General features: G+C 38.0%; 4 gene segments (V, D, J or C); 2 read left to right on the top strand and 2 right to left on the bottom strand.

The window, feature by feature from the left end:
* The window catches only part of LOC123979488, a 23,636-nt gene extending 1,720 nt beyond the window's left edge, over positions 1 to 21,916 (top strand). Inside the window, 1 exon segment of the C gene segment in view lies at positions 21,338 to 21,916. Within this exon segment, the coding sequence occupies positions 21,346 to 21,657 (312 nt within the window).
* On the top strand, positions 2,111 to 4,106 carry LOC123979487. The segment is given in 2 exon segments: positions 2,111 to 2,618; positions 3,518 to 4,106. A coding segment is annotated over 1 exon segment (312 nt).
* On the bottom strand, positions 5,165 to 5,720 carry LOC123979486. The segment is given in 2 exon segments: positions 5,165 to 5,475; positions 5,636 to 5,720. Coding segments are annotated over 2 exon segments (360 nt in total).
* LOC123979483 lies at positions 16,978 to 17,514 on the bottom strand. The segment is given in 2 exon segments: positions 16,978 to 17,288; positions 17,449 to 17,514. Coding segments are annotated over 2 exon segments (360 nt in total).
* Positions 21,917 to 23,905: the final 1,989 nt, after the last annotated feature.

Genomic DNA, 23,905 nt, shown 5'->3' with positions numbered 1-23,905 from the left:
GAAGCGGCTTTGATTTGGATCACACTACCTTGTTTCTTACGACCCGCCCTTCTCTGCTTCTGATTGGCTAGTAGTCCTTACCTGGGAACTGCGCATGTCCAACTCCCAACAAAGACTTTGTACAAGTAAGATGCATCACTCTGTGGCTCAAGAGCGGAGCGTACAACACAGGTTGAAAAGAGGAGCTGCAGCAATGTGCAGTATGAGAAGAATAAGGTGTATTTTGAAAATTTACCTGTTAAAAACCCCTAATTAAGATTTTGAACCTGAAAATGAGCATAATACCACCTCTTTAATGTGAAGAAAATGCAATCTGTTTGCTGAAATTAGGAAAACTTGGAAGCACGAGGATGGCTACAGCGTTATAAACAAGTGCAACTTTTCTTCCGCTATGGCCAAAGACCGTCAACATAACACTTTACATAACATAACACATTCCTTTACTTAAGTGAAGTGATACCACAATGTAACAATAATCCGCTATGGCCAAAGACCGTCAACCTGCATTAAAAACAACTCAAGTAAAAGGGTAGACTATCAACAAAAGCAGATGGACCACTCTCAGTGTGTTATTATTATATAAATAGGCCTAATAATATTCTGCAAGTTTCACAGCTCTCTACTCAGTGTTTTAGTGTGCATGTTGCTTTCTAACACTGATCTTCTGCATATTCTTCTTTATGTTCTTTAATTTTCAAATTAAACTGAATATTATCAGTTTCTCTCCAAAAGAAACTGTTAATTCATAAAAAAAAGTGCATGAACTTTAAACTACCATTAAATAAAACTGTGGAATAGAATGAGTCAGTGTCTTGTGTATTTGTTTCATTATTTAAAATTAAATCTTGATTGTCTCAGCATCATACCCAGTATTATTCTATACTTGATAGTACTCGAGATAATTGTATTTTCTTACTTGACACTGACAGGACCCTAAGTTTAAAACTTAATTTATAGTGAGGCAAAACTTTATGACTCAAATATCAGTGATCAGGCAACATTTGTCTAGCTGAACGTAAATGAACACAATTGTATTAGATTTTAGAGAATATTTTTGATTAATTAATTTATTAGCAGGAATTTGTAGTTTGCTTTTCATATTTTTGGATAGATATGAGAATGGTATTGGTTTGCAACAAAGCCAGTGTTTAAGGTTACAGTTTCTTCAGATATTAATGTTTATGAGAAAAAATACCATGGATTTCATAACACTTTTACTCTTTGACATGGCAAGTCAAATAATATTAAAAATACAAACTTTGTCAATATCTTAGTGTGAAACTGTAGTTTGTGCTTGGTGAGGTTACTGTCAGCTCTGTGTTCAGTGGTCTGTGTCAGAGTCTCTTCCTCTTCAGCAGCTGCAGTCAGTTCCTGCTGTAACAGCTCAGTGTCTCTGCAGTCTGACTGTGGGAGGTTTTTGTATGACTACAAATCACTGTGTGAACACTGGGCCACTGTGTACACTCTTACAGTAATAAACTGCTGCATCTTCAGCCTGAACTCCACTGATGGTCAAAGTGAAGTCAGAGCTGCTTCCACTGCCACTAAACCGAGCTGGTGTTCCTGAGTGCCTTATGCTGACATGTTTTATCAAAAGCTTTGGAGGCTGTCCAGATTTCTGTTGATACCAGAATATACATAAACCAACATTGTTACATATGTAAACAGGTTGGCTAATTTTACAGGTGAGAGTGACAGTGGATCCTGGTGTAGATGTCACTACTGCAGGCTGAGTCACAGTCACCTGACTGCTGCATCCTGCACACAAAAACAAATCATTCATTTATCAGCAGAAAGAAATGAGAGAAAAGGCAGCACATCATGTCTGAAATGTTTCAGTGTGAATGAACCTGTAAAACAGCAGCAGGCCAGCGTCCAGATGAGGATGGTGATGAGAGTCATGGTGGTTGTGGTTTCTGCTGTGTTGACTGACAGATCTGAGTCCTGCAGTGTTGAACTCACAGGACTATAAACCTTCTCACTGGAGGATCAGCTGACAATGCAAAGCCTCCTCTCTATGGAAATGATTTCTCTGCTCTCAACAGACTGAAGGCAACATGGTACACAAAATCAGGAGGAATACTGCTTGGATTTACACCATCTATCATCTTAATGGAACAGAAGCAAATATTTATATTAGAAGTGCAGTTGAGGATTTAAGGATAGGTTTGTGTCCACTGTGGTTGGTATTATACGTCTGTTTGTCTGCCTTTACATACAGGGTTTACTGTAGATAAATAACATATTTCAGTTCTGCTAAATATAAGTTTGGAAATTCTCATAATTTTCAAGTGTCATTTGACCATATTAAATGAGAAAAAAACTTAAGAAAAAAATCTTTTTTTACAAAGGAGACTGTAATTGTTTCTTTTTCAGGTTTAGAAACATAAAGCATTTAAAAAGTAAATTGCCATTTATACTATAATTTCTATCCATATAATTAAAAATGCTGTGTAGATTTAATGAAGTATCAATATTTCTGTTTTTTTAGAAAAAGCAAGGAGTTTATTTAGCATATATATGCTTGATCACAGTGCAGGAGGTTTTTGTACGGCCACTTAATGAGTTTGTATCACTGTGGTACACTTTTGGTGGAGGAACCAAACTCATCATTTACTGTAAGTACCAGAGATTTCTAATTTCTACAACATAAAAAATTTAACTAAATTTTGCATGAAAATGTTATAAAAAAGACTTTCTTTGGATATCATACATGTTGTGGATTTTTCTTTTTACATTTATGACTTGGGTTATATTTAAGTTTATCATTACAATAACATTGCGTATTGAATAAAATGTTCTAATATTATAGATGATCTAAAGGACAAAAACCTGAATTTTGAATCAAAGTTTTTTTTTCACAAATTCTTGTTATAACGTATGCCTCAGGAACAGTTTCAAAATAAAAAGATCATGTTTCTTATCTTTTAATTTGTTATTTTCAAAAATCTCCTATTTATTAAATCTGATGTGAGTGTCGTCAAAACAAATAAATGTGTTTATATGAACATCCAGTATAACTGCTGTTGTGCGTTGACAGTTTGTTAGTTTAAAGTTGTGAAAGGGAAGTGAAACAGACAGATGACAACATTTTTAACTGAAACAGACATTTACATTTAAATAAGAAAACAATTGCAAGGATGAATTATTTACTGAAAAACAATATAAAGCACATATAAACATTTTATATGATGATCATTGATTACAATTGTTGATTACATTTACCAGTTAGTCGTGTTGCATATTATTCTCTATGTTTTAGTGATTTATGATGAGTGGCACAGTAAAAGATTCATTACTTTAAAGTACATCAAGTTTTACCATTTTGTTTTCTTTATTAAACCCTCATTTCCTCTCAATTCTCACCTCCTCTCCTCTGTCTGATCACAGTATCATGCACACAGCTGATCCACAGTAGTGTTAACCGCTGTCATGTATCATAAGTGTCTCATGTTCAGCTGTGATTCCTACAGTGGAAGTTGATCTGCTCCTTGTGTGTCTCTGCTCTCCCCTCCAGCTGGCCCCATGGTCAGGCCCTCAGTCTCTCTGCTTCCCCCCTCCTCTGAGCAGCTCTCTGGGGGCTCGGCCACGCTGGCCTGCCTGCTGACTGGCTACTCTCCTCAGGGAGCCGTGGTGAGCTGGGAGGTGGACGGTACAGAAGTGACAGAGGGGGTCCTGACCAGCTCAGAGGAGGAGAAGAGCGGACGCTACAGCAGCAGCAGCACCCTGAGCCTGAGCAAGGAGCGCTGGATGGGAGGAGAGCTGTACTCCTGCAAGGTCCTCCATCATGACCACAGCCAGACACAGTCCCTCCACAGGAACCAATGTAAGGGTTAGAGGGGCGGGCTGAAATCTAGGACAGGAGCTCTGTGTGTGGGGAGCAGGAAGAACGCACCTACTGCTCTGATCAATATGACTTTTAATGTTTGTAGAGGAAACTAAAGCTTTGTGTAATAGAGAACAACACATTACTCTCTAAGTTGCTGCTGGATAACAACAACTTAGAGAGTAATGTGTGTAGCTCAGCAACTAGATGTGAGTGTGCTTAATAATTGTCATGTTGATGACTAATGATTTTGCTAATAAAGCTTGCACTGATAAATATCTTTATGAAGTGTTTGGTATTTTATCTTCCAAAGAGCAGAAAGAATGAAGTGGTTTCATAACAGCGACTGATACTCTTCTCAGTGGAAAATATTAAGCTGATCATGTAAATATCAATGTCTTTTATTTTGGAATTGGTAATAAATGTAACGTTATGAAGAAATGAAAAGTAAAGGATACACATTTTTATGAAGATAAATGTAGACAAAACGTCATTTTTAATTAGGTAAAAATCACAGCTGAAATATGTGATCAGGCAACATTTGTCTGGAGCAGAGAGTAAATGTTTACAGAACATATCGTGGTCTCATTATGTTGATAGACAGATAGATAGTTTGCTTTCTTGTTTTATGAAAGTGGTAGCAAGAAAGCTAAGAAGAGCTATTGTTATAACTCTCCCTAAAATAATTATCATGAGATGGTGGTTATCGTAACAGTTTTACATGGTGACTAAAGAAACATTTCATTCATCATAAATGTGGTATGAACATTAATGCATCCTTAAAAAACAGTGGAATATAATGAGTTATTGGTTTTGTGTTTCTTTTATATCATCTTAGCATTATTCCTGAGGATAAATATGTAGTGCAGGAGATCTTTGTATTTTTATTGTTGTGTGATGTTGAAATAGAAAATGCTACATTTAGAGTATAAATATATTTTGCATTTTTTAAATTAATTGGAAATGTTTGTTTCTGTTAGGGCTGTTGTTATGTTAAATTGTTTTGTGCAGCTATCAGAGTCACTGTTAAACATTTTATTTGTATTAGTGTCTATAGTCCCACAAGAATATTATTTACTTTACTAATACTTTCCCAACTTACTCAGAAAGAGATTTGCTGAACTGATAATATTATAAGTTTAAAACTGTAATATGGAAGAGTGTGTGTGTGAGTTTGTTTCAGTTTTATTTAGATTGATTGTGCTTGTGCTTGATGACTCTTGAGTTGTGTTCACTGGAACAGTTATCCTCATCGCAGTCTCTTCACCAACCCTCTGCACCTGCAGCAGGCTGTTTTCACTTCAGTCAAACTGAAGGAGGTTTTTGTACGGCTTTAAATCACTGTGTGAACACTCCACCACCATGGGCACCCAGACAGTAGTAATCTCCAACATCTTCAGCCTGAACACCGCTGATGGTCAGAGTGTAGTCAGAACCAGATCTACTGCCGCTGAATCGAGAAGAAGTTCCTGAGAAGCGAGTTGATGTATCGTATATAAGGAGTTTCGGAGCCTGTCCCGGTTTCTGAAGGTACCAACTGAGATCATCACCAATGTCTGAACTCCCTGTGGCGCTGATGGCCACAGTCCCTCCAAGACTAACAGACTTGGATTTGTCACTCTGAGTCAAAAAATTATTTGCAGAAGACTCTGAAATGAAAAATGAAATACAAACGTTGAGAATTTGCAGTGTAGATTACAATAAATTAGACATCAATGATTTGAGGCAAGAGCAAGGTAAGTGATATTTATGCCAAATATGAACTTTTGAGAATTTACCAATGTTGGCTAACTGTGAAAAATTTCTCACCCTGACTCAGAAAACCCAACACTACAAGCAGAGTTATTGGCAACATCATCCTGATGCAGTTTCCAGTGTGAGTGCATGAAAACAGTTCAGACTCTCTGTGACAGAAGAACTTAAACTCTGAGGAGCAGTGACGCATAAAAGTCATGCAAAATATATTTAAGGCAAATACACACCTGTTCTTGTGAAACAGAAAGCAGAGGTGAAATAGAGGGGAAGTTCATCTTCAGGATCATTCGGCCATTTATTCATAGAACTACATTTAGAAAATGTTGACTTTTTGTGGCTTATATTGTTTCTCTTCACTGTGAACATTCTTCTCTTACTTGTGTCTTGTGCCAGATGATTTTGGGCTCATTAGCAGATGAACTCCTTTTGGCAAATAGCATCAACACTGGACTCACGATAAACCAACATCGATTTTGAATTTCCTTATTTTTACATTCAGTTTCTCCTCCTCATTCTGGTGAAAACACACACAGATTTCAGAACCTGCTCAGAGTTTTAGGTGATGAACCACCTGATGTTTCCCTTCACACATCATAACAACATCATAACAGGTATAAACTTTAAGTGGCATATAATATACTGTCTGTGAAGGTTCTCAGTCAGCCAGGTCACTGTTATTCTATCCTCAACCCAGTCCAGTAGTTCATGTGAAGTAAAAATTTGAGTTTTTTTCTTTTTGGCGTCCAGTATCTCAGACAGTCAAGTTCAAGTTCAAGTTCAAGTTTATTTATATAGCACATTTAAAAACAACCCTAGTTGACTAAAGTGCTTTCCAGGTTCAGAATACACAACAAATATACACAAATAAAACCCAAATGTGTCTTAGTTGGAGCTGCTGTTTTATGCTGTAAAATGTTGGACAAACACAAGGAATAAGCAGCAAGATACGAGTGAGCTTAACAACTGTTGATGGTCAGGATACTAAAGTGCAGTCCGTTTTAACGTTTTAAAACACAATGTTAAATGTTTTTCTCAAATACATGTTCCACTAATTACTAACAAGATGAAGTATGATGATGTTTTAGTGGACAGAATTCAGATTTTACATTAATGCAAAGCATCTACTAATACTGCACTACAGTAAGAGTAGATGATGAACATATTGAGTTATATTTTAACTCCGTCATTTACCTGACGCTTTTATCCAAAGTTACTTAAAGTTGCTACATATGTCAGAGGTCACACTCCTCTGGAGCAACTAAGGGTTAAGTGTCTTGCTCAGGGACACAGTGGTGGATGTGTCGCAGCGGGAATGGGAATTCAAACTGGGAATCGAACCCAGGTCTCAAACGCCATGTGTCTTCTCCACTGCTTCATCGCCATGCCATAAATAAAAGTTTGTTTAAGTAAAATGTGAAACAGGATCAACATTTCGTTTGTGCTTGGTGAGGTTACCGTCTATTATAGATTTCACTGTATTATGTTAACCAACCTTGTACGTACCAGAGAATGTATCATAAGAGACTACACGATGTGTTTTTATTATTTCATTATGTTTTTATCTATTTACCTCTTAACTGTGTCACTTTCTTTTGCAAGGAACATATAGCATTGCGTGTTCCTTACTGACAACCATGTGCAGTTATTCACATAACTTGGGAGCTTCTCCAGATTTCTGCTGATACCAGTGTACTCTACTATCTCCATCTGACCAAACGTAAACTTTTGGGTTGGTTTTACAGGTCAGAGTGACTGTAGATAGAGCAATTTGAAGGACATCAATTAATGATAGAAAGCTTTTTAAAACATTTTCTGTCACATTTGTGTGTTTTGAGCTCAGTGCTGTGTGGTGGAGGTTTTGTGTTCTTAACCAGCTTGAATCACTGTGTTCAGGGTTCAAAATTAGTGAGGTCCAGATATTTTGTTTCTTTAATAGAGCTTATTTTCAATATTTTAGTGAAGGCTTGAACCGGGCAATGGGCGCAGCACTGTGTTTGGGTGAAGAACACTAACTACAGGCTGTTCATCATGGTCTTTCTCCTTCACTTTTAGGCTTTCTACAATTCCATAAAATAAGAGGTAGGGAGTTAAGTTTATTTTGTCACAATATAACAGGTTATAGAGTGAAACTGAGGTTGTTGCTCCCTTCTGCCACATAGCAGACAATATACATTAATAAAGAAATAAACAAAAATAAACTATATTCAGTGGAGCAGTGCTGAGGATGAATTTGAGTTTAAAAGTCTGATAGTTTGGGGGGAAAAGCTGCTCTCCAGTCTGGTGGTGTGAAAAATTTCTATATCTCTTCCCAGAAGGCAGCAGGGTGAACAGGCTGTGGCTGGGTGGGTACTGTCCTTAAGTATCCTTTGGGCTCTGCGTAGACACCTCACCTCACAGATATCACTGATGCTCAGGAGATGGGTACCAATGATCTTCTGAGCAGTTTTAATCACCCACAGCGGAGCCCTCCAGTCCTCTTCTGTGCACATATGCCAGTTTGTGATACTTTCTGTCAGGGTGCTTTCTATAGCTCCTTTGTAAAAGCTGACAAATACTTGGCACAGGAATTTGGCCTTCTTAAGCTTCCTCAAGAAATACAGTTGTTTCTTACGTTTCTTCACAAGCGTGGAGATGTGAGATGACCATGTCAGGTTCTCCCTGTTCACCTGCTCCACATCAGCACCACTGATGTAGACCGGAGTGTGTGTCTTTATCTCCTTTTTCCTAAAATCAATGATCAGCTCCTTAGTTTTGCTGACATTGAGCAGGTTGTTCCCTGAGCACCACTCTGCAAGATTATCAATTTCCTTCCTATATGAAGTCTCATCATTGTTTAAAATCCATCTGATGATGGTGGTGTTGTCGCAAAATTCATAATGGAGTTCTCTCCATGTCAGGGGTTGCAGTCATGGGTGTACAGCATGAACAGGAGGGGGCTGAGCACACAGCCCTGGGGGGCTCCGGAGTTGAGCACTAGAGTGGAGGAGGTGCTGAGTTTGCTGATCAGTTTCATGGGTGAGATTGTGCTGAATGCCGAGCTGAAATTCACAAACAGCATTCTGATGAAGGTGTTGTTTTTCTCAAGCTGTGTGGGGGCTGAGTGGAGGGCAGTGGAGTTGGCATCCTCTGTGGATCTGTTGGTTCTGAAAGCAAACAAGTGAGGGTCCAGGCAGACTGGGATGTTGTTCTTTATGTGCTGAAGAACTAGTTTCTCAAAGCCCTTCATCAGAATGGGGGTGAGTGCCACAGGGCAATAGTCGTTCAGACTAGACACTTCAGACTTATTAGGTACAGGAATGATGGTGGTTTTCTTGAAGCAGGTGGGAACACTCTCCTGAGACAGTGAGATGTTGAAAATGTCATTAATAACATCAACTAGCTGGTTGGTAGCTGGCACAAGTTTTCAGTACACGGCCACGAATGTTATCATGCCCAGCTAATTTACTCATATTCACTCTCAGCAGGACTCTCCTCACATCTGCTGTGGTCCTCTGGAGCTGGAGTAAATTTTCCAGCTGACTTTTTGTTGAGGACATCAAAGCAAACATAAAAGATGTTTAGCTCTTCTGGTAATGTGGCCTCACACATGATGGGGGAGCTCCTGCTTTTGTAGTTTGGGATGTTTTGATGGCCTGCCACGTATCTTTGGTGTTGTAGTGTTGAGGTGTTTCTCAGTCTCTGCTGAAATTTCCGCTTCATCTCCTTGATGTCACCTTTCAGTATTTGAGTATGTAATTTAAAACATGTTTGTATGTATTTGGGTGTCTCTTTAAAATATTTTTTTAAATGCACATAGTGGCATGTTGGTCCCACTGTGTGTCGCACTGTGCTTGGTGAGGTGACTGCTCTGTGTTCAGTGGTCTCTGTCAGAGTCTCTTCCTCTTCAGCAGCTGCAGTCGGTTCCTGCTGTAACAGCTCAGTGTCTCTGCAGTCTGACTGAGGGAGGTTTTTGTACAACTGCACATCACTGTGTGAACACTCCACCACTGTGGTCACTCTGACAGTGATAAACTGCTGCATCTTCTGCCTGAACTCCACTGATGGCCAAAGTGAAGTCAGAGCTGCTTCCACTGCCACTAAACCGAGCTGGTGTTCCTGATTCACGTGTGTTCACACATTCAATAAGGAGCTTTGGAGGCTGTCCAGATTTCTGTTGATACCAGTGCAAGATGCTCACAACCACCCGAGCTATAAACAGCTTGGTTGGTTTTACAGGTGAGAGTGACAGTGGATCCTGGTGTAGATGTCACTACTGGAGGCTGAGTCACAGTCACCTGACTGCTGCATCCTGCACACAAAAACAAATCATTAATTTATCAGCAGAAAGAAATGAAAGAAAAGGCAGCACATCATGTGGTTGTGGTTTCTACTGTGTTGACTGACAGATCTGAGTCCTGCAACTCACAGGACTATAAATCTTCTCAGTTCACTGGAGGATCAGCTGACGATACAAAGCCTCCTCTCTATGGAAATGATTTCTCTGCTCTCAACAGACTGAAGGCAACATGGTACACAAAATCAGGAGGAATACTGCTTGGATTTACACCATCTATGATCATAACCAAATAGAAGAAAACATTAATATTAGAAGTGAGGATTTATGGATTGGAAGTTTTGTCCATGTGTTTGGTATGATATGTCTGTTTGTCTGCCTTTAATTTACTTACACAGTTAACTGGAGATAAATAACGTTTCTTTGTTCTGCTAAATGTGAGCTTGTAAATTATTATTTAAAAGCGTCATGTACATTCAACCATGTGTGAACTGATATGAAACTCTAATAACAATTACTTTATTTCAAGCAGACTGTAATCGAAGCAAAACAACTGAAAATGTTCATTAATAAAATTAATTCAGTCCAAATAATTAGATAAGCTTTGTAAATTCAATAAAATGTTATTGTGCAAGTGCTATTAGAACAGAAGATTTTTTCAGTGTATACATGCTTGTTCAAAGTGCAGGAGGTTTTTGTACGGCCACTTAATGAGTTTGTATCACTGTGGTGGACTTTTGGTGGAGGAACCAAACTCATCATGTTCTGTAAGTACCAGAGATTTTCACAATTACAATTAAAACATATTTCACAAAATTACGTGACAAAAGAAGAATTTATTTTGGGTACCTTATTTGTTCTTTATATTTGTTGTTATTTATCAAGCTGTCTGATATTAGACTTTGGAATAGACCTTATGCAGAGATTAATGGTAATGTTGTTGATAATGTTAAGGTTAAACATATGGCAAAAGTAATTACATTTTCTCACGTTACATTTTCATTTTTATACTGCATCACAGAGCGTCGGACATTATGTGATTTAAGCTGAGATAGATATGGATATCCTAACAATAGGAGACAATTTAAGTATCTGAGAAATAAAAAGGCTTTCGAACTAAAAAATAAAACATTAGCCGCAAGACTTCAGGTCGTGTACACGATACGCAGAGTTTTTCCTGATCTGAGAACTTTACCATACCATGGCTGTTAGATAGACTGATGATTTTGATTTTAGACTACAACATCTTTTTAGTCTAATTGTGTCAGGTCCTTCAAACAGCGGTAAAACATATTTTGTGAAAATGTTGATTGAAAATGCCGATAAGCTCATTTCAAAACAGATCTTCTTTATGTGTTGATACATTGTTGCCTTTAGATAAAAATAATTTGTTGATTATTGATGACTTAATGAGTGATGCTAGCAATAACATTGAGGTCCAAAATGTGTTTACAAAATATGTGCATCATAGAAATTTAAGTTGTTTATACCTAGTTCAGAATTTGTTTTTTCAAGGCAAAGTTAGCCGTACGATTAATTTGAATACCAATTATCTTGTTTTGTTAAAAAATCCCAGAGATAAATACCAAGTCATGCTAATGGCTAGACAAATGTTTCCTGGGAAGAGTAATTTTTTTATGGATTGTTTCGAGGATGCCACGAGTGTTCCTTACGGTTACTTGATGATTGATTTTAAAGCTAAGACACCTGATGATTTCAGACTCAGAACCGACTTGCTTTCAGACCTGCCTGTTGTGTATGTGCCTAAGAGAAAGTAAATAAAAATGTCTGATTGCATTAAAAGAAACTTGTCTTTACTGCAAACTATGCACGGAGCATCTCCATCTCAGAGAGTGAATATTATTAAATCTGCATCACCAGACCTTTTGGTAGCTTTATGTGAAATAGCTTACAATGTTTTAAAAGGTAAAATTCCTTTAAAAATTAAAAAAGAAGAAGGCGGGGATTAGACTGCTCGCCAATAAAAGGGTTTGTGCTTCAAAGAAAAAGAAGATGTTGCTTAAACAGTCTGGCGGTTTTCTTCTCCCCCTCCTGAGTATCGCTGGGCCATTTATAACGAGTCTTATTGCTTCAAGACAAACTTAGATGACTATGGAGTATGCACAAAAAATGTTTCTGGTACCTAAACAACAGCTTGATCTTTTAAGAAGACCTCCGGCACACGAGTTTTTTCGCGAAACTGTTAAAAATGACCTGGATCGTACTATAAAAGACATTCTGGATCAAAAGACTAAAGATCTTCATGAAAAAGCAACAAAATATTCCATTGCATTGCAGAGATTTCTCACCATGGTAAAACAAGGAGAAAAAGACTAGAACACACTAATTTTGTCAATGCCGGTCGCTCAAGAAGGAAGAGACTTTGTTTTTGAAGAAGTTTTAAAAAACATGCCAAAAAACAGCAGGAATAAAGCCCAGCATATTTTGGATAAAATGTCCTCCTCAAAAAACATATCTGCATGGACTGAACGTGGGGAGTTTGTGTTTAACGGTCATGTTATTAAAGGGTCTCGTGTATGATTTGATAAGAGGAGTAACTGCTTCTCACAACGTGTCTGACAGCCAGAGACCTACAGGTTGGGATGAATATCTGCAATCGTTGGCTATATTGAATATACCTTTGTCAGTTGTACCAAATCAGCAGGTCAAAAAAAAAATTGACAAGATTAAGAGAAAGACCTCTGGAGAATCTTCTCCTGTTATTACTGGACCGCCATCTACACCTCTTGTTACCAGAGGACATCGATTAGTAAACAATGAAACAAGTCCCTTTGAATCTCCTGAAATGCGATTGAGTGATTGGATAACTTTTTAATTGTATATCGTTATCGGTTTTAAATAAATACATACAGACATAACTTTATCATTTCAAAGTGTTTTTATTTATATCACCATAATAACAAAAAACATTGTCGTACAAGTTTCTATCTATAAATTATTTTGATAATGAATGGCACACAACTTCTAATATTATTATACACATTTAAAAGAATCTGATACTTGGACACACTGGTTACATTCTGCATAATTATTTTGACCACATACAACTAAGGGTCGTATTTATTTCAGAAATTTGCGCGCCATAACATCATTGCAAGACCGTTTATTACTATATTTAGTCATTACATAGTCATAAGGTAATCCCTCTATCCATGTCTAAAGAAAAAACACACAATGCTGACCTCACTCTACAGAATCCACATCTTGCACTTGTCTAACAGAATGTTGCATGGACTTACAATTACTATTGAGAAAGACAGAAAAGGATTCAGGAAAATGTGAGTATACCGGAGAGTTCCCAAAATTGTCAAAGAATGATCCCACACCGTGCTTGTCAATATAGATAGCGACCCAGTGTTGTCCTCCCAGGTGGAAGGGGTCTGTGTTTACCACCAACATGGCAGATCTCTTTTTAATAACTGATTTAGGAAGCTGGTCACTAGCAAATACGCCAAGAAAGACGCTTTGCTTTACTACCTTATCAAGTACTTTCGATAGTTCTATTGTATTCATACTATCGTTATATGTGGCGTAAATAACCGCGTTTATACCTCTAATCTAACACTACCGTTTTTAATGAGCGACATATGGTCTCTGCATCCTTCATCAGGGCTCAGGTTAAAACAGAACAGACTATATCCATTACAAAACTCGTCGCGGGTTATGGCCATAGCGTTGTTTTTAAGATACTTTCCAGTTGCCGAGTACAATTGATGATACTCCCTGATGGCGTTCCCTCTGGTAAAGTTGGGTTGAAAGGGTTTTGAAGGATATTGCTGGCCATCAACTTATAAACATAAAAACTCTATATCATAAGGGTTAAATGTAAATTAATTACGCGCATAACTACCTGTAAATGCATCATGATCTACAAATCCTACTACAATAAAATTAGGTATTTGTCCCAAGAATACATTTTCTTGATTACAAACACGCATGCCCATTGGTACGCTAAAATTTTTCAGAAAGACTCTGTCTATGGGATATTTAACGTTGCCATGCGTTAATGGCTTAGCGTGTGCTTGCTTAACAGCCAGAGATACGGTGACTTTCTTTACAAACAGGCTTGCTGACATAATGTTAACCTGAAACTCATCTACAGTGTTGCGCATTAAGCAAAATTTTTAGATCTTATGAATTTTATCTTGAGGTCTACGCCATTTATCATTAACGTGCCTTGAAAAAACAAGACAGAATGTAAAGGGGATATTAGCTCCACTACGCGGCCGCCTTGTGTGTACTCCATTCTTTTAACTAGTCCTTCATTGCGTCCTCCAGCCATTGCGTCGTCCATATGACCTGCTGTATCCATGCAAAATAGTCCGGATCCAAACTGTGTCTGCAGAGCGTCCTTTCCGTAGTTCAAAAGGCACTCTATTATACCCCTGTAAGGATATGTGTTTGATGATTGCGTTATGAGTCGGTCCCCCAACGATATGTCGACCTGTAAAAATATTGTACATCCAGGGTAGTTGATAAAGCCCACTTCGTCTGCTTGATCCAGGTTTCCGCCATTAGCTTTGGTGATTTTTGTGTGCGTGTAGGGCGTGTCCGGCCTATTAGCGGGGTTGGGGGTCAATCACCAAAAGGTGAAGACGGGTGTGAAAAGGGGGGTTGTGTATATGGGATGTCCGGTGTTATCCTCTTAAAGCAGATGTTTGGGAGTGGCTTTAGCAATTGGTTGTATATATAGCGGGATCATTTTTTGACTTACATCTGACCGAGAGCGTGGAACAGTGTGACTGAATGATTTTTTGGGTGAATCCGTATCGGACAGAGCTATCTTTGTGCAGAACAGCGCACATAATCAATTAGGAGTAATGACTCCAAAACGACATATAATTATAGATCCTGTTGCAATGAGTATGGCTCCCAGAAAGAATACTCCCCCAACAACACTGGCTGATTTTCTGGACCGAAAGGCATGGGCGCCTCAGTTTGAATGGGCAGTAGAAGATTTTAGAATGTCAGGATTCTTGTTTGAGCACAAACAGTTCATCTTTATACAAGAGAGCTCGATTAAATTTTTCTTTGTGAAAGCACACCGCACATTAGTTTTATAGCCAAAGACTGGAATTACTTCAGAAACAAAGTCTGTAAAGATATGAGTGCTTCAAAAGGAGTCTATACCACACAATGGTGCGGGTCTGTGCCAGGAGAGCTCTATCGTGTAGAAACAGACCTTGAAGTCTACGACCCAGAATCCTACATCTTTTTTAGATCGTGCAAGGACGATTCTATCATTCAAAAGGCTAGGATGGGAACCCCAGAGCAACAAAAAGGCTAACCCATCACGTCTAAAGAGTGGGAGATGTGGTTCAGCACCGGCTTTGTGGTCCAGTGGGGAGAATGGGATAGAACCCTTGAAATCTTCTCACACTTTGATAAATTACTCAGATGGTAGAAACCTTATGTAAGCTATGTAGGGATCAAAAGAAAACTTTTTGGTCCTGAGGACAAGCAAGATGAACAACAAACAACACCGCAGACAACCTCAAACACCTCCACGACGGGGCTGACGGTGACATTGTTCTAATTAAAATGTTATCAAGCTCTCTTGTATAAAGATGAACTGTTCGTGCTCAAACAAGAATCCTGACATTCTAAAATCTTCCACTGCCCATTCAAACTGAGGCGCCCATGCCTTTCGGTCCAGAAAATCAGCCAGTGTTGTTGGGGGAGTATTCTTTCTAGGAGCCATACTCATTGCAACAGGATCTATAATTATACGTCGTTTTGGAGTCGTTACTCCCAATTGATTACCTGTGACGTCCATGATTGTTCTGCACAAAGATGGCGCTGTTGTTATGCACGAAGATAGCTCTGTCCGATACAGATTCACCCAAAAAATCGTCACACTGTTCCACACTCTCGGTCAGATGTAAGTCTAAAAACTATCCCGCTTTATATATATATACAACCGATTGCTAAAGCCACTCCCAAACATCCGCTTTTGGAGGATAACACTGGACATCCCGTATACACAAACCCCCCTTTTCATACCCGTCTTCACCTTTTGGTGATCGACCCCCACCACCGCTAATAGAGGATGAGGCCGGACATGCCCTAATACACACACCCATTTTTACACCCCCATGTCTTTGTTGTTCAACCTTGCTATGACCCCAATCCTTTTTTTTTTATATAATTTTATTTTTTAATTAATTTCTTATATCATTTTTAATACATTTTTTGATTAATCAAAAATGTATTCACGTGCACAACTATTACGCGCATCGCACTTCTAATGTAGACAAAACCTTATTTTTTAATTAAGTAAAAATCACAGCTAAAATATGGTGTCAGGCAACATTTGTCTGGAGAAGGGAGTAAATGTTTACAGAACATATCGTGGTCTCATTATGTTGATAGACAGATAGATAGTTTGCTTTCTTGTTTTATGAAAGTGGTATCGGTCAGCAAGAAAGCTAAGAAGAGCTATTGTTATAACTCTCCCTAAAATAATTATCATGAGATGGTGGTTATCGTAACAGTTTTACATGGTGACTAAAGAAACATTTCATTCATCATAAATGTGGTATGAACATTAATGCATCCTTAAAAAACAGTGGAATATAATGAGTTATTGGTTTTGTGTTTCTTTTATATCATCTTAGCATTATTCCTGAGGATAAATATGTAGTGCAGGAGATCTTTGTATTTTTATTGTTGTGTGATGTTGAAATAGAAAATGCTACATTTAGAGTATAAATATATTTTGCATTTTTTAAATTAATTGGAAATGTTTGTTTCTGTTAGGGCTGTTGTTATGTTAAATTGTTTTGTGCAGCTATCAGAGTCACTGTTAAACATTTTATTTGTATTAGTGTCTATAGTCCCACAAGAATTTTACTTTCCCAACTTACTCAGAAAGAGATTTGCTAAATGAACCTGATAATATTATAAGTTTAAAACTGTAATATGGTGTGTGTGTGAGTTTGTTTCAGTTTTATTTAGATTGATTGTGCTTGTGCTTGATGACTCTTGAGTTGTCTTCACTGGAACAGTTATCCTCATCATAGTCTCTTCACCAACCCTCTGCACCTGCAGCAAGTTGTTTTCACTTCAGTCAAACTGAAGGAGGTTTTTGTACGGCTCTAAATCACTGTGTGAACACTCCACCACCATGGGCACCCAGACAGTAGTAATCTCCAACATCTTCAGCCTGAACACCACTGATGGTCAGAGTGTAGTCAGAACCAGATCTACTGCCGCTGAATCGAGACGGAGTTCCAGAAAAGAGAGTTGATGCAGAGCGTATAAGGAGTTTGGGAGCCTGTCCTGGTTTCTGAAGGTACCAACTGAGATCGCTACCAATATTTGAACTCCCTGTGGCGCTGATGGTCACAGTCCCTCCAAGACTAACAGACTTGGATTTGTCAGTCTGAGTCAAAAAATTGTTGGCAGAAGACTCTGAAATGAGAAATGAAATACAAACGTTGAGAATTTGCAGTGTAGATTACAATAAATTAGACATCAAAGATTTGAGGCAAGAGCAAGGTAAGTGATATTTATGCCAAATATGAACTTTTGAGAATTTACCAATGTTGGCTAACTGTGAAAAATTTCTCACCCTGACTCAGAAAACCCAACACTACAAGCAGAGTTATTGGCAACATCATCCTGATGCAGTTTTCAGTGTGAGTGCATGAAAACAGTTCAGGCTCTCTGTGACATGAGAACTTAAACTCTGAGGAGCAGTGACGCATAAAAGTCATGCAAAATGTATTTTAGATGCAAACACACATCTGTCCTTGTGAAACAGAAAGCAGAGGTGAATCATTCAGCCATTTATACAAAGAACTACATTTAGAAAATGTTGACTTTGGGTTGCTTTATATTGTTTCTCTTCATTGTGAATATTCTTCTTTCACTTTTGTCTTCATGACTTCATCCACATGATTTCTGGCTCATTACCAGATGAACTGCGTCCCCTGCTGGCAAACTGCATCAATGCTGGACTCACGATGAATCAACACAACATTTGAGTCGATTTTGAATTATCTTATTTTCACATTCAGTTTTTCCTCCTCATACTGGTGAAAACACACACAGAGTTCAGATCCTGCTCAGAGTTTTAAGTGACGAAGCGCCTGATGTTTCCTGCACATTTCATATCAACATCCTGACTGATTTAAACTTTAAGAGACATATAATTTACTGTCTTTGAATGTTCTCAGTCAGCCAGGTCATTGTTATTCAAGGAAGTTTAAAATCAAAGGAAACTGGACTACGGTGAAGAGAGGTGAAACGTTTTGGAGTAACTTAAACCTAGTCCAGTTGTTCATCTGAAGTAAAAATTTGAGGTTTCTCTTTTTGGCGTCCAGGATCTTAAACAGTCATACAAATGTGTCTCAGTTGGAGCTGCTGTTTTGTAGTAATTAACTATTATTTTTAGTGAAAAAGGTAAAAAAAAACAAAACATGTAGATTAATTGTTTAACAATTAATTAAACTCCCTTTTCAACAAGGAATTCAAATAAAAGTTTTTTTAAGTAAAATGTGAAACAGTATCAAAATCTTTTCCACTTTTTTAAGTAAATATGAAGTTATTGCTTGGCGAGGTTACCATCATTTATAGGTTTCACTACATTATGTTAAGCAACCTTGTAGCATACGTACCACAGAATGTATCGTGACAGACTATACGAATCATTTTTATAATTTCATTATGTTTTTATCTATTTACCTCATAACTGTGTCACTTTCTTGTGCAAGGAACGTATAACATTGCTGTTCTTTGCTGACAACCATGTGCAGTTATCTGCATAAGTGAAGTTCAGTTTCACCTTCACTTTTTTTCAGCCCCTTATACATCAGTATTGCTTTAAAGTTTGTATAACTGAAAATGCTCAAAATTTTATTTATGTTAATACTGTATGTGCTTTTTTTGGGTTGTTCTGATTTTTTTAGCTTACCTGTCCTTATTAAACCGTCTTCATTAAGTCTACTAACTTCACATTTGTCTCATTGCTGTGTACACTGCATTGAAACATGTCACAGTAAATACCTTGAAATATATTCAACATGTTAGTGTGAATCTGTAGTTTGTGCTTATGTGACGGAAGCCAGCGAGGTCGTGCAGTGAGTAAACCTCACTCCCTGACACCTTAAGAGACACACTGGCGACCGACGCTAGTGCTCATGGGTTTTAGCCTCCTCGTCAGCGTGTCTGCCTCCAGTACCCGGGTGCCGATTCGAGTCTGGACCGTGTAGTAAATTCTCGGGGGCAGCCGGTAATATTGGTGAGGTTACTGTCAGCTCTGTGTTCAGTGGTCTGTGTCAGAGTCTCTTCCTCTTCAGCAGCTGCAGTCGGTTCCTGCAGTAACAGCTCAGTGTCTCTGCAGTCTGACTGAGGGAGGTTTTTGTACGACTATAATTCACTGTGTGAACGGCCAGTTATCATTTACTTTGTGTTGACTCTGACAGTAATAAACTGCTGCATCTTCAGCCTGAACTCCACTGATGGTCAAAGTGAAGTCAGAGCTGCTTCCACTGCCACTAAACCGAGCTGGTGTTCCCGAGTGCCTTATGCTGACATGTCTTATCAAGAGCTTTGGAGGCTGTCCAGATTTCTGTTGATACCAGAACATACATTCACCATCACCACAGTTGGAATAAGTAGCAGGGTTGATCTTACAGGTGAGAGTGACAGTGGATCCTGGTGTAGATGTCACTACTGGAGGCTGAGTCACAGTCACCTGACCTCTGCATCCTGCAGACAAAAACAAATCATTCATTTATCAGCAGAAAGAAATGAGAGAAAAGGCAGCACATCATGTCTGAAATGTTGCTGAGTGAATGAACCTGTAAAACAGCAGCAGGCCAGCGTCCACATGAGGATGGTGATGAGAGTCATGGTGGTTGTGGTTTCTGCTGTGTTGACTGACAGATCTGAGTCCTGCAGTGTTGAACTCACAGGACTATAAACCTTCTCAGTTCACTGGAGGATCAGCTGACGATGCAAAGCCTCCTCTCTATGGAAATGATTTCTCTGCTCTCAACAGACTGAAGGCAACATGGGACACAAAATCAGGAGGAAAACAGCCTGGATTTAAACCATCTATGATCTTAATGGAACAGAAGAAAATATTTATATTAGAAGTGCAGTTGAGGATTTAAGGATGACTTTGTGTCCACTGTGGTTGGTATGATATGTCTGTCTTTAATATACATACAGGGTTTACTGTAGATAAATAACATATTTAAGTTCTGCTTAATGTCAGTTTGTAAATTGTTATTATTTAAAAGTATGATGTACATTTAACTATCTAAAAACTCTCATAAAACTGTGAAAAAATTACTTTTTACAAGCAGACTGTAATCGTTTCTCTGTCAGGTGTAGAAAAGTGATGAAATAATCATCATTTCTACAAAGTTCAATCCATGTCATTTAGAAAGCTTTTTAGATTCAATAAAGTATAACTTTTTTATGCAATTGGAAAAGCAGAGCACTTTTTCAGTTTATAGATGCTTGTTCACAGTGCAGGAGGTTTTTGTACAGCCACTTAATGAGTTTGTATCACTGTGGCACACTTTTGGTGGAGGAACCAAACTCATCATTTACTGTAAGTACCAGAGATTTTTAATTTCTATAACACAAAATATTACAGTGCATTTTGCAGAATAATGTGATCAATGAATTTATTTTGGGCACCTTATATGTTGTGGATATTTGTTATTATTTACCAAGATGGCAGATATTGTACTTTGGAATAAACCACAGATTAATAATATTTTAGTATTATTGATAATGTTTTGCTTAAATATGTGCCAAATGAAATTATATTTTCTTGTATTAAATTTTAATTGAATTTTGTGCTCAACAAAAACTGGTTGCACAATTTGTCTGAGGAACATTTTAACGCTAATTTTTTTGTTTTTAAATTTTAACAGTAATTAAAATGAAATATAATATGCCTTTAAATCCATCCATCCATCGCCAACCGCTTATCCTGCATACAGGGTCGCATGCCTTTAAATCATATGCGTTCATATTAACAGTATACCTGCAGTTTGCGTTCACAGTTCGTTAGTCTAAAATGGTGAACAGGAAGTGAAACAAATGACACTGTGTTTAACTGTATACAGACATTACATTGTATCATAAGATCATTGCACAGATGAATTATTTACTGTTAAACATTATTAAGCAGATATAAACATTTCATTGAATGATAATGAATGATACTTTTTCATTACATGTACAGGAGTTCTTTAAGTTGTGTTGCATAACTCTTAGTGATTTATGACGAGTGACACAGTTAAATTACATCAAGTTTTCTTTGTTAAACCCTCATGTCCTCCATTCCTCACCTCCTCTCCTCTGATCACAGCATCATGCACACAGCTGATCCACAGTAGTGTTAACCTCTGTCATGTATCATAAGTGTCTCATGTTCAGCTGTCTGTGCTACAGTGGAAGTTGATCTGCTCCTTGTGTGTCTCTGCTCTCCCCTCCAGCTGGCCCCATGGTCAGGCCCTCAGTGTCTCTGCTTCCCCCCTCCTCTGAGCAGCTCTCTGGGGGCTCGGCCACGCTGGCCTGCCTGCTGACTGGCTACTCTCCTCAGGGAGCCGTGGTGAGCTGGGAGGTGGACGGTACAGAGGTGACAGAGGGGGTCCTGATCAGCTCAGAGGAGGAGAAGAGCGGACGCTACAGCAGCAGCAGCACCCTGAGCCTGAGCAAGGAGCGCTGGATGGGAGGAGAGCTGTACTCCTGCAGGGTCCTCCATCATGACCACAGCCAGACCCAGTCCCTCCACAGGAGCCAGTGTAAGGGTTAGAGGGGCGGGCTGAAGCCCAGGACAGGAGCTCTGTGTGTGGGGAGCAGGAGGAACACACCTGCTGCTCTGATAATATGACTTTTACTGTTTGTAGAGGAAACTAAAGCTTTGTGTAATAGGGAACAACACTGCTGTAAAGTGTTGGACAACAACAACTTAGAGATTAATGTATGTAGCTCAGCAGCTAGATGTGAGCGTGCTTAATAACTGTCATGTTGAGGATTAATGTTTTTGCTAATAAAGCTTGCACTGAAAAATATCTTTATGAAGTGTTTGGTCTTTTATCTTCCAAAAAGCAGAAAGAATGAAGTGGTTTCATAACAGCGACTGATACTCTTCTCAGTGGAAAATATTAAGCTGATCATGTAAATATCATTGTCTTTCATTTTGGAATTGGTAATAAATGTAACATTATGTAGAAATGAAAAGTAAAGAATACACATTTTTATGAAGATAAATATGGACAAAACGTAATTTTTAATTAGGTAAAAATCACGGCTCAAACATGTGATCAGGCAACATTTGTCTGGAGCAGAGAGTAAATGTTTACAGAACATATCGTGGTCTCATTATGTTGATAGACAGATAGATAGTTTGCTTTCTTGTTTTATGAAAGTGGTATCGGTCAGCAATAAAGCTAAGAAGAGCTATTGTTATAACTCTCCCTAAAATAATTATCATGGGACATCGTAACAGTTTTACATGGTGACAAAAGAAACTTTTCATTCATCATAAATGTGGTATGAACATTAATGCATCCTTAAAAAACAGTGGAATATAATGAGTTATTGTCTTTGTGTAATAGAGAACAACACTGCTGTAAAGTGTTGGACAACAACTTAGAGAGTAATGTGTGTAGCTCAGCAGCTAGATGTGAGTGTGCTTAATAACTGTCATGTTGTTTTTGCTAATAAAGCTTGCACTGATAAAAATCTTTATGAAATGTTTGGTCTTTTATCTTATTAAGAATAGAAAGAATTAAATGGTTTTCTGACTTTAATTGGTAATAGTGATATTTTATGGTCGACAAGATGATGAAAGAACACGTGTTTTATTGAAGATAAAAGACACAGACATACTTACATACATTTTAGTAATGCAAAACGTCATTACTCACATGTGTCATAAGGCCTTAAATGTCTCCAGCAGAGAGTAAATGTTAACAGAAAATGATGTGGTGTCATTAGATTTTTGAGAATATTTTGATAAATTCAATTATTTGTATGAATATGTAGTTTACTTTTTAAATTTAATGGACAGAAATGAGAGTGGTATTGATCAGCAAAAAAAGTTTCTGAAAAATAATGTATTTTTTAAATAATCCGCTACATGTTGGGTTTCAAAGCTATATGTTTTTTCACAAGTGCTCTTGAAAATTGTCTAGTATTTATGCTAAGATAAGCTACCCGGCTGCTAACTGTAGCTTTATATTTAATGGACAGGTATGAGAGTGGTACTGGTCTGCAAGAAAGAAAATAAGTGTAATAAGTAATCTAAAATGTTTAATGTATTTATGTAATGTATACAAAACATGTTAATGAATATTTGGGTTTCTAAGTTTAATGGGTTTTATTTTATAAATTCTGCGGAAAATAAATATAGTGGGACGTTAGATATCATAGTTTCACACTTTGTCATGTGGAAAGAATATAAAAATTATGAAATAGGCCATTATGTTAGTGTAAATCTGTAGTTTGTGCTTGGTGAAGTTACCGTCAGCTCTGTGTTCAGTGGTCTGTGTCAGAATCTCTTCCTCTTCAGCAGCTGCAGTCGGTTCCTGCTGTAACAGCTCAGTGTCTCTGCAGTCTGACTGAGGGAGGTTTTTGTACGACTACAAATCACTGTGTGAACACCCAAGCGTTGTTTATGTAATCGTATCTTTGACAGTAATAAACTGCTGCATCTTCAGCCTGAACTTCACTGATGGTCATCACAGCGTTCACTCCGTCTCCTTTGCCAGAGAATCTGGAAGAAAACTCACTTGTAGTATTTTTACCCACTTTGATGACCAACTTGGGAGCTTCTCCAGATTTCTGCTGAAACCAGTGCATTCTACTAGTTCCATCTGACCATGTCATAACTTTTGGGTTGGTTTTACAAGTCAGAGTGACTGTAAATTCAGGAGAAGATGTTACTACTGCTGGTTGAGTGACAGTCAGTTCACTACTAGATCCTGAAAAAGAAGGGAAACACTGAACATTAATTGAGTCATATTAACATGTAGACATGTGTTAAATCCTGCATGTAT

The sequence above is a fragment of the Micropterus dolomieu genome, linkage group LG11 (assembly GCF_021292245.1).
Source record: "Micropterus dolomieu isolate WLL.071019.BEF.003 ecotype Adirondacks linkage group LG11, ASM2129224v1, whole genome shotgun sequence".
Classification (NCBI taxonomy): domain Eukaryota; kingdom Metazoa; phylum Chordata; class Actinopteri; order Centrarchiformes; family Centrarchidae; genus Micropterus; species Micropterus dolomieu.
The sequence above is the reverse complement of the archived record's forward strand: the minus strand, read 5'-3'. Positions and strand labels throughout refer to the sequence as shown.